General features: G+C 45.2%; 1 protein-coding gene across 1 annotated transcript; it reads left to right on the top strand.

Annotated features, from left to right (window-relative positions):
- Positions 1-397: 397 nt before the first annotated feature.
- On the top strand, positions 398-1,039 carry LOC138358471 (myb-like protein D). Its single transcript, XM_069316464.1, has one exon. It carries the CDS (start codon positions 398-400, stop codon positions 1,037-1,039), a length of 642 nt encoding a protein of 213 aa, XP_069172565.1.
- Positions 1,040-12,690: the final 11,651 nt, after the last annotated feature.

Genomic DNA, 12,690 nt, shown 5'->3' with positions numbered 1-12,690 from the left:
CATCTGCCAATCCTTTGACCATTTCAAAACCCTATTTAGATCAACTTGAAGTGATAGTGAGTCTTCTTCCGTATTAATTTCCCTACCGAATTTTGTATCATCAGCAAATTTGCAAATGTTGTTACTCAGACCTGAATCTAAATAATTTATATATATTATAAACAACAGAGGTCCCAGGACAGAGCCTCAACATCATAACAGAGCCGACAACATCATAATCCTTACCCCTATCAACTGCCTCAACTATGGTAGAATAAAAAGATAACAAATTTGTTAAACATGAACGGCCATTTGTAAAACCATGTTGCGACTCAATTATTAATATGTTTTTCAAGATGAAGACTAATTTCATTTGCAATTATCGATTCGAGTAACTTTCCCTACCATGACAACTACCATGACAACAAATACATCAACTACCACGACAATAACAACATTAACTACCACGACAACAACAACAATTCAACTACCACGACAACAACAACAATTCAACTACCACGACGACAACAGCAACATTTACCACGACACCACCACCAACAACAACTACCACGACAACAACAGCAACATCTACCACGACACAAACAACAACAACAACTACCACGACAACAATAACGACAACATCTACCACGACACAAGCAACAACAACAACTACCACAACAACAACAACGACAAAAACAGCAACATCTACCACGACACAAACCACAACAACAACTACCACAACAACAACAACGACAACAACAGCAACATATACCACGACACAAACAACAACAACAACCACCACAACAACAACAACGACAACAACAGCAACATTTACCACGTCACAAACAACAACAACAACTACCACAACAATAACAACGACAACAACAAAATCAAATACTACGACGACAACAACAAAATCAAATACCACGACGACAACAGCAACAACTACCACGACAACAACATCAACTACAACAACAATAACAACATGAACTTCCACAACAACAACAATACTACTACTAATACTACTACTACTACTACAACTACTACTACATTTGCTTGAACTACTATATCAACAACAACAACAACAACAAGCCCCCACATCATTAACTACCTCACAATAAACGACTAGAGAAACTGGAGCTTAAATTATATATCCATAAATGTGCAAAGAAAATGAATCACGCGCATCTGTTTGGGATGCCACTGGAGGGCTCCTAGAGCCTGAGGAGCCAGACTCTCAAGACTTGTATATGGTTAACCACAGCTGGAGGTCAGAGAGCCAGATTTACAAGACTTGCATATGGTTAACCACAGCTGGAGGTCCGAGAGCCAGACTTCCAAGACTAATATATGGTTAACCACAACGGGAAGACCAGCAAACCAGACTTTCAAGACTTGAATATGGTTACCTACAGCTGGAGGTCAGGTAGCAGACTTTCAAGACTTGTATATGGTTGAACACAGCTGAAGGTCAAGTTCAAGTTGAAGTATGTTTATGGAGACAAGAAAAAATACATATCAAAGGGATAGAGTAGCTTAGGTTATTTCTACACCCCGCTGGAGGTCGAGGAGCCAGACTTTCATGACTTGTATAAGGCTAAGCACAGCTGGAGGCCCGGGAGCTAGACTTTCAAAACTTGAAAATGGTTACCTACAGCTGGAGGTCCGGGAGCCAGATCTTCCAGACATATATTGGATTAGCCACAGCTAGTGGTTCATGAGCCAGAGCTTGCAGCCATATGTAAGGTTAACCACAGCTGGTGGCTTTTTTTTTTTGCAGGGATATTCCTGCTCGGGCCCTAAGCCTCTGGCTGGCCCACTAAGTGTTGCTTGTTTCTGTTTTACTTGGGCGGAATATGAGTATTTATGACTCGTATGGTCGCTTCAGTAAGATTTTGCCATATGTGTTTAACAACTTCTGCTCTGTTGAATCTAAGTTGAAATCTTAATGGGTTTGTAACTGTGCACTGTGTTAGATAATGTTCCAGTGGTCTGTCGGGCATTTCTCCACAGTGCTGACATTTCCTCTCATCTTCCGGAACCTGTAAGCTTAAGCTGGTGGCTGATGGCCCTGAGCTTGCAGACATATGTAAGGTTAACCATAGCTGGTGGTTCATGAGCGAGAGCTTGCAGATATATGTAAGGTTAACCACAGCTGGTGGCTGATGAGCCAGAGCTTGCAGACATGTAAGTTTAACCACAGCTGGTGGTTCATGAGCCAGAGCTTGCAGACATATGTAAGTTTAACCACAGCTGGTGGTTCATGAGCAAGAGCTTGCAGACTTACGTAAGGTTAACTATAGCTGGTGGTTCATGAGCCAGAGCTTTCAGACATATGTAAGTTTAACCACAGCTGGTGGTTCATGAGCCAGAGCTTGCTGACAGATGTAAGGTTAATCACAGCTGGTGGTTCATGAGCCAGAGCTTGCAGACATATGTAAGGTTAACCACAACTGGTGGTTCATGAGCCAGAGCTTGCAAACATATATAAGGGAGTCTTATAGACTGTGGGTTGGTTGGTGTTGTCGTCGTTGATCCTTCTCTACGGACAACCCAACCCACAACTCGGTAGAGTGCTTATACTAGGAGATCACCCTTGGCGCTTCTGGCTCTTGGAGAGGGGCTCAACGTCACACGTTTAGGGGACGCGGCTCCAACACTTAGCCTCGTTGTCACGTGCACACACCCACTCGAGCTGCTGTGACTCCCCACTCTCTCCTTAGATAAGATATGATCTCCTCAATCCCCTATGACTTACTAGTATTACCTCCTACCCTGTCCACGGCAGTGGTTCTTGGTTCTTTCTCTCTCTCCTTCTTTACTACCTCCTGGGAAGCCTCACTAGGACAAGGGCAAACACCAGCAAATTGGGATACATTTACTGGACAAAGCACATACACGATACATACACACATATAATAATAATGAATCCTATACTCTATAATATTACAATCAGGTTGCACTCCAACACCATCAGAACTCTATTATCAGCTTATCAAGTGGTATCCTATCTCCTGGTTCGCCACCTGATACTATTAACCTCCTCAAGTTGATCAAGCCTACATACACTGTTGCACCATCAGCAAGATAATATATATATAGAAAATCAGCATTTGAATGCAATCACATATATCAGTATAAATGTTCATTGATACACAACAATGATCCATCAATCACTGTCAGTCCTGAAACGCATACATCCGTAGGTAATCCAGCCTACGACTGTAACTCTAAACTTCAGTATAAAACACTCCTTGACATAAGAATGCAAACAGTCACTCACCTCTCACTGCGTCTTGCACGCTAATGACAACCAAACACTATCAACTCCCTACTAGTAATCCACCAGAACTTCCCCTTCCACCTCTGGAAGTTCACTACCCTAATATCTTTAGGTTCTTCCGGGCTTCACTACCAGGATCCTCTGCAGCTCCTCCAGGCTGCTATCATGAAGTTTCCTTGTGCAACTACGGTGCTTCACCCTTCTGCTAGGGTCTTCCACAGCTCTCTTGGCTGCTACACCATGAAGTTTCCTCGAGCAACTATGGTGCTTCTCCACCTCTACAGAAGCACGTGACACTCCTCTTCACTGCTGCTTCTCCTCACAGCTCGAGGTCCTCTGCTCCACTACCTTGGAGTCTCATCAGCTACATCATCTGCTGGCTTCGAAGTTCTCAGCAACTTCTTCCCCAAAGACAAACCTGCAACCCATCGACGTTCCAATAAAATGTTCCCCTTTAACACATAAACAAAAATAACCACACAATATGCTTGCCTCAAACCTCTATCTGTCCTCTACATACAGTGAAAGTGGACTCCCCCGTTTTGGGCGGGTCCATACTCCACCTCGCCTGGCGGCGGTCCTCACTCGCTGGGAGGGTCTTCCTCCATCCGGAGCCAGGCTCCCTCAGTCGTCCGCCAGCGCTCAGAGGGGGCGGACGTCGCTCCGTGTTCCTCCCTCTCCACTCTCTTATTTCAGGCTTTCTGCCTTATTAAAACATGTCTAACTTATAAATAAACATCGCTACTGTCGCTGGGCACACGACCAAACTACAAGCAATCACTATGAACTGGCGTATATCGTGCTTACCACAGATTAATTGGTCGAGGGCGCTTTCCCTCTGACGGCGTATGGTCAGGGCGCTCCCACGGCCCACAATAATGCCTCCGGGCGGCTTAATATTCACTAATTATCGTCCACGACTTGGACGACTTGGACGAGCTGGGGACCACACGTCCCCAGCTCGATTCCACAGCTGGCACGTCTGCACACTTCTCTTCTCTTAGAGATATATCACTAGGGGTTCCCTTCTGACGGGAGCTCAACGGAGCGCGGCTTCCCCCTGCGATGTCTGGCACTCAAGTGAGGTCAAGGTCCTCCGGAAGCGAGCCTCACGCCTCCAGCAAAATGTCCACATCTCCTCGCCAGTCATTTATCTGTTTTCTTCTTCATTGCCCATAATCTCAAATTGTTTTACATATCCAACCAGCCATTTTACATATGGGTTATCACCTCAATATTTGCTAGACCTTCTAGTTAGGTCAGGCTTGCTGAATAACTCTCAAGAAGGGAGACTCGTTTCTCCTGCAGGCTGAGATCATAACAGGAGCCAGATTTTTGCCGGCAGGCCACAGCTGAACTCCAGGGAGCCAGACTATGAAGTCATATATAAGACAGACCACAGCTCGAGGTGTATGAGCAAGAACTTCCAAACATACGAGGTCTCAGCCTCACTTACATGCCCTCCTCAGACTCCTTGAGTCTCTGTTATCCTCAGCGACCCTCATTTTCAATCATATATTTAAAAATTGTCTCATTCAGTTTGTTGTTTATTAATCATATTATCTGACCCTCCATAGAATCCCATCTGCTTTCCTTAGATTCTCACTGGAGTCTCTCTCATTAAATAATAATCCTACCTGTTCCTTCTTCTGTAAGTTGCACTTTCACTATATTCCTGGGCACTAATCGCTTCCAAACCTTGCGCACACTCCTAAAGAAAGCACCTAACGTTGCACATATTTAGATATTTGATCATATAAAGCTCCTTACCTGACTGGTTTCAATTTTAAATTTCCTCGCGACTCGGTCTCTGGCCAGGCCTTCTGGCTGGGGTCTGGTCAACCAGGTAATTGACAGGAATCATTCACTTTGATATAAATGATCGATGATCAACTCCTCACCTGCTTGATCAGGAATTCATTTGAAGGTTTACCCAGTTCTCCTTCGAATACCTAGATGCTCGGCTAGTTATGCCCTACGTGTAGAGGAAGGCGATGAAAATTATTGGGCTTTTAATGTTTTTAAAAATTATTTCATCATTCCTAATGCTCGTATGCTTTACAACGAAGCTATTGTACATTAGGTTATGTCCCCCTAGTCTCGTAAGGACATATTTCTGAAACAGTCTCTGATATTTTCCAAATGTAAACTACTATTCGTCTCTCTCGAGTAGATAGAGATGCATAGTTCGAGTATGCGTCGCTTCAAAGAGTGGAGATTGAGACATTTTATGCAATCCGAATAATTTACATAGCTCCTGATCCCAAGCCCCCAAGAAGGATCTGGGGCTCCTGATCCCCAGCCTCCAGCTGGTACCTGACCCCTAGCCCCCAGCTGGCCTTTGAGCCCCAGCCTCCAGCTGGCACCTGATCTCCAGCCCCCAGCTGGCACCTGATCCCCAGCCCCCAGCTGGCCTTTGAACCCCAGCCCCCAGCTGGCACCTGATCTCCAGCCCCCAGCTGGCTCCTGATCCCCAGCCCCCAGCTGACACCTGATTCCCAGCCCCCAGCTGGCCTTTGAACCCCAGCCCCCATCTGGCACCTGATCCCAGCTGGCACCTGATCCCCAGCCCCCAGATGACATCTGATCCCCAGCCCCCAGCTGGCCCTTAAACCCCAGCCCCCACCTGGCACATGATCTCCAAGTCCCAGCTGGCACCTGATCCCCAGCTGGCACCTGATCCCTAGTCCACAGCAGGCACCTAATCACCAGCTGGCACCTGAACCCCAGCCCACAGCTGGAACCTGATCCCCAGCCCCAAGCTAGCACCTGATCCCCAGCCCGCTGCAGGCACCTGATCCTCAGCCCCAAACTAGCATCTGATCCCCAACCCCCAGCTGGCACCTGATCCCCAGCCCCCAGTTGGCACCTGATCCCTAGCCTCCAGCTGGCACCTGATCCCCAGCCCCCCAGCTGGCACTTATACCCAGCTGGCACCTGATCCCTAGCCTCTAGCTGGCACCTGATCCCCAGCCGACACCTGATCCCCAGCCCCCAGCTGGCACCTGAGCCCCAGCCCCCAGCTGGCACATGATCCCCAGCCTCCAGCTGGCACCTGATCCCCAGCCCCAAGCTGGCACCTGATCCCCAGCCTCCAGCTGGCACCTGATCCCCAGCCCCAAGCTGGCACCTGATCCCCAGCCTCCAGCTGGCACCTGATCCCCTGAAATCAGCTGGCACCTGATCCACAGCCCCCAGCTGGCACCTGATCCCCAGCCTCCAGCTGGCACCTGATCCCCAGAACCCAGCTGCCACCTGAACCCCAGCCCCCAGCTGGCACCTGATCCCCAGAACCCAGCTGGCACCTGATCCCCAGCCTCCAGCTGGCACCTGATCCCCAGAACCCAGCTGGCACCTGATCCCCAGCCTCCAGCTGGCACCTGATCCCCAGAACCCAGCTGCCACCTGAACCCCAGCCCCCAGCCCCCAGCTGGCACCTGATCCCCAGAACCCAGCTGCCACCTGAACCCCAGCCTCCAGCTGGCACCTGAACCCCAGCCCCGTCAGCTGGCACCTGATCCACAGCCCCCAGCAGGCACCTGATCCTCAGCCCCTACCTGGCACCTGATCTCCACTTCATTACTTGCCAACAATTTGGTCCAGATGCATGAAGCAGTATCGAGAGTGCTTAAAGTAACTTTTCCTTCTTATCAGGTTCTTGGTTGATAAGTTGTGATACAACAAACTGTTTACTAATACCGATCTTTCTAGCAACACGCCTTCAAGCCAAGGCATTTCTGAAGCACTTGTAGGCGCCCAGTTCAGAGACCGGGCCGCGGGGAGATTGATCCCCGAAATAAGCATTGCTTAACATTGCATGTCATAGACACTTATTATAGCTAACTCAGTGGGAAACTAGACACCATTCTTCTGTCAAACGTTAATTACTAATCCTCTGTGTCTCACATTTTTATTATGTAGGTTTTTAATAAAAAAAGTAAATAAATAATATCACAGCATCATATTATGAGAAAAAATATTAAGTAAATAGAATCTGGGAAACATTTTAGTAGTGACCTCTGTTGAGAGGCAGGTGAACCAGATCCAAATAGCTGGCTAAGAACACCTTGGTAAATCCTGCCTGGGGGATTCTTACAGAGTTCCTAAGAACCTTCGTGAAACAGCCCAAAAATAAGGTATTTGTGATGCTTAGTGAATCTAGTTCTGAAGTGGTAGAATTTTCATGTTTGATTTGTCAGTTTTTCTTGTGTTTATTACTTAGGCTTTCGTAAATTTATTTACGTTTTCGCTTTATGTTGTTTTATTTATTTTTATTTTTCTGCTTAATAAAGAGCATTCAAGTTATTGACTTTAATTCTGTCCAATTCTTGCATAAATTTATGAAATGCATTTCTTATCCTACAGATAAATATAATAATTATCCTACAAATTTAATGTTATTTATAGCTGTGAGAGTATGATCACTCAAGATTCTTCCACAGCTGACTTGAATGGCTCATTGCAGTGCACAGTGCACCGATCTCGTGCACAGGGCACTATCTCTGTTAACCCTGGATAGTAAACTGTCATGTTGGGTGTCCCTAGCATGCCCACATAACCAGTAATACGTTTATAAAACGGAGACCACCGTATGTCCAGGCAGGAAGTAGATACATGGAAGTTAAGCATCCATGCCATAGGGTCAGAGAGTACATGGCTGGTGCCAAGCGTGAGACCGAGAGAAGAGACGCCAGTGAGGCTACAGATCTGACCTTTGGGGGTCAGCCTCAACCGGCGATTGGAGAATAACAACTATGACGTGGTCGTGTTGTGTTCATGACGTCACCTCTGCTACTGATCATGGAACGATCAATATGATTGGTTCCCGCTCTTTTGCTGCAATGCCATTGGTCAATTGTAACCCCTTGTATTTGTGTCCCACGAGGAGCCCTGCAGCTGCAGGCAAAGGTATTCACGTGAGGAAGTTCGTAGCTAGTGGACGTGTCCTCTTCTGTCTATCGGCCAATAGACTGAACACCGTCCATTCCTCACCGTCAAGTTAAACTCCGTGTCTTTTCGATATACCAACGCTCGCCCGGAATCGCGATCATGAATATATTGTTCAGAAGCCTAGTGAGAAATCACCAGTGAAACAGACTGGGATCAGGTAACCCCTGGTGACAACTGGATATCGTTGTGAGTGACTTAGAGTGAACTAAGGAGTGCCGCTGCCTAAGTAATCTGTGAGTGACTTTACCACAGTGTACCGCATGGTACCATATAATCAGCCACCGCCAGCCGCCAATCTGTCCCGAGCGTGTAGCCAGCCGCCGCCAGCCGCCACCCTCATTGTACTATGTGACGTCACCACCTTACTCACCACCAGTGTCATCAAGTGTGTGTGCGTGTGTCTGTTAGACATACAGCGCACCCTCCTGCGAGTACCCTCCGTGTCAAGTACGGGTTGTTGGGTATGTCTGTCATCAATGGTCTCACGTCATAATGAGCAAAACCATCTGTCAGGCCACCTACGAGTTCTTGCATACATGTGCCTGAGTGAGTGAGTGAATAAGAGACGTAGCCTACCTGTAAGTACAAGATCTTGTTATTGTATTATTGTGTCTGTCTGTGTGGATCTGAGGGATCAACCACAGTTCTCACCTTCTCGTACCTGACACAGGTATAGAGGGAGACACCCGACGGTGAATGCGTGGTTATCTGTGTGGTATCACATTACACTCGTCAGTGAATGTTAGCTTCACATACACCACACATTTAGTTATTGTGTGACATTATTATTGTGCATGATTATGGCCTGTCCCATTGACAGTGCCATTGTTGATTTATTGCACATCATCATTACCCGAGTATCTGGTTGGAACTCTTGTGATCCCTTTGCATACCGTCAGTTAGGTTTGCCGTGTTAATGATTGGCTGCTAATTGTGTTAAGTTAGAGGTTTCTCCACGAGTGGATCCGAATCGATTAGTCAGACGTCAGGAGTCTCGCTAATGCAACCATAGCCTTTCTGACGCCAATCTAAAGTAAATCAAGCACCCTTTGTATTAATGGTTAAGTTAGTAAAAAACTACTGTTAAGCTTTATCCGGTGTTTTCGTTGAACCACTTCTGAATACTGCCAATCATTTTACTCAAGCCTTCAGCTCTAGGTTTCTTCAACACCGAGTTGCCTATATTCACTAAACTATAAATGCGATGAGGACCCTAGGAATCCCTTAAAGTTTTAAATCATTGAGGAGATTCCAACGATCAACGTGGAACAGGACCAGGTGAGACTAGTCTGAGAAGAGACCCTCAAGGACTCTAACTCGACCTTGCTCCCAGGCCCTGTACGGTTGCTCTTGTATTTTCTCTGCTCATTCCGAAAGCTTCGTAAAGCGTCTACCACATGTACATTGGCGACGTACGCATTGCAGTCGGGATAGCAAAATAGAAAACACCACAATAACACCGGTTCTGGTGATGAGAGTGCGTTTGAAGTTTATTATTTTTGTGAAGCAAGTAAAAACATCTCGATAGTTTTGTTTTATGTGCGATGTAAAATGTGCATATAAGTTCTATATGCGCATTTTACATCGAATAAAACATAATATTACTACTATTATAATATTATACTATTACCTTCAAATGTCTCCCAAATATACCATTGCAAATAATTAGGACAATAAATATATATAACATTTTCGAATACTTTAGCCAATTTTTTTCTATACGAATAGGTTAATAATTGTCATCTTAAACAATTCATTTGATAATGTACTTATATATTGTATTATAGTTTGTGTGTTGGTGGTGTTGTCGTCGTTGTTCCTCCTTTACGGACAACCCAACCCACAACTCGGTAGAGTGCTTATACCTAGTGTGATCTAGGAGATCACACTAGGCGCTTCTGGCTCTTGGAGAGGGGCTCAACGTCACACATTTAGGGGATGCGGCTCCAACACTTAGCCTCGTTGTCACGTGCACACACCCACTCGAGCCGCTGTGACTCCCCACTCTCTCCTTAGGTGATATGATCTCAATCACCCTTTGACTTATTAGTATTACCTTCTACCCTGTCCACAGCGGTGGTTCTTGGTTCTTTCTCTCTTTCTCTCTCTCTTCCTCTACTATTTCCTGGGAAGCCTCACTAGGACAAGGGCAAACACCAGCAAATTGGGATACATTTACTGGACAAAGCACATACACAATACATACACACATATAATAATAATGAATCCTATACCCTATAATATTACAATCAGGTTGCACTCCAACACCATCGGAATTCTATCAGCTTATCAAGTGGTATCCTATCTCCTGGTTCACCACCTGATACTATCAACCTCCTCAAGTAGATAAAGTCTATATACACTGTTGCACTATCAACAAGAGAATATATATATATATATATATATATATATATATATATATATATATATATATATATATATATATATATATATAAATATATATATATATATATATATATATATAAATATATATATATATATATATATATATATATATATCTATATATATATATATATATATATATATATATATATATGTATATATATATATATATATATATATATATATATATATATATATATATATATATATATATATATATATATATATATGTGTACAAAGGAAGTCAGCATGTGAATGCAATAACATATATCAGTATAAATGTTCCTTGATACACAAAAATGATCAATCGATCACCCTATTAGTCCTAGAACACATTCATCTGTAGGTAATCCAGCCTACGACTGTAACTCTAAACTTCAGTATAAAACACTCCTTGACATTAGAATGCAAACAATCACTCACCTCTCACTGCGCCTTGCACGCTAATGACAACCAAACACTATCAACTCCCTACAAGTAATCCACCAGAACTTCCCTTCCACATCTGGAAGTTCACTACCCTGATCTCTTCAGGTTCTTCCGGGCTTAACTACCAGGATCCTCTGCAGCTCCCCCAGGCTGCTACCATGAAGTTTTCCCTGGTGCTTCACCCTTCTGCTAGGGTCCTCCACAGCTCTCTTGGCTGCTACACCATGAAGTTCCCTCGAGCAACTATGGTGCTTCACCACCTCTACAGAAGCACGTGACACTCTTCTTCACTACTTCTCCTCACAGCTCAATGTCTTCCCCTCCACTACCTTGGAGTCTCATCGACTACTCCTTCTGTGCTGGCTTCGAAGTTCTCAGCAACTTCTTCCCCAAAGACAAACCACAGATTGTCTAGTCGAGGGCGCTATTCCTCTGACAGAGCTTGGTCAGGGCGCTTCAACGGTCTACAATAATGTCTCTGGGCGGCTTAATACTCTCCTCGTCGACCAGGACTTGAGACCACAACGTTCTCAGCTCAGTTCCACAGCTGGTACGTCTGCACACTTCTCTTCCCTTCGAGATATATCACTAGGGGTTTCCTTCTGACGGGAGCTCAAACGGAGCGCGGCTTTCCCCCTGCGAAACCTGGCCTCAAGTGAGGTCAAAGCCCTCCAGAAGCGAGCCTCACGCCTCCAGCAAAATGTCCACTTCTCCTAGCCAGTCATTTATCTGTTTTCTTCTTCACTGTCCATAATCTCCAATTGTTATTTAAATCCAACCAACTATTTTACATATGTGTTATCACCTCTATATTTCCTATACTTTCTAGTTAGGTCAGGCTTGCTGAATAACTCTCAAAGGGGGAGACTCGTTTCTCCTGTAGGCTGAGATCATAACACTCCCCTCCCCTTATTTTTGAGAGTTATTCTAGTGGCAAAGCTTGGGGTAATTCATCTGCCACCTCACTGTCTCGTTCTTCAACCGATATACTCCCTTAGGAGTCTACAATTAGTTTGTTGCACCTTGCAACATCTGGCTCACAACTCGCCAGAAACATGATCTTCTCACAAACGATCTGACTTCTCTGGCACCTCTCGGCTAGGCTGTCCTCCTAGGACGCCTGCGCTCCATCGGTCCACTCTACTTATTGTTTCCACCCTCTATTTCCTCGTCTTCTTCTCTTCACGTCCAGAGTCAGACATCTACTGTCTGTACCTCCTCTGTCGTCTTCACACTTCCAGCTACTGCCATTATACTTTCGTCTCCTGTCATCATACTTCACTCCCTCGTCTTCACCGACGATCCACCCTTTCGTCTCCTCATTTATCCGAGACCTCATCCTGTTTGACTTCCATCGAGTCCTCGGCTTTCTTCTACTCCTCCACGCTTGTATAATCATCCTTTTCCCACACTTCTCACCTCTATACAACTCCATTTCTTCTCCTTCAACTCTTCTTCATTCCCTAAAAGTTTCTCCGAGCACTGTACTACAGCCAACAGCACTCGACCGTACATGTCGCTTTACCTCTCCTAGAGTGTTCGTAAGCATCTCTCCAAACATACTATCTCTTCTCCTTTCATTTTCTCGGCTATTACTCTTCTTCACCATCTCTCCTCCACGTTTTCTGCGAAACATGTCAACTCC

Source organism: Procambarus clarkii, chromosome 83 (assembly GCF_040958095.1).
Source record: "Procambarus clarkii isolate CNS0578487 chromosome 83, FALCON_Pclarkii_2.0, whole genome shotgun sequence".
NCBI lineage: Eukaryota > Metazoa > Arthropoda > Malacostraca > Decapoda > Cambaridae > Procambarus > Procambarus clarkii.
Note: the sequence above shows the minus strand (reverse complement) of the source record. Positions and strands in the feature narration are given on the sequence as shown.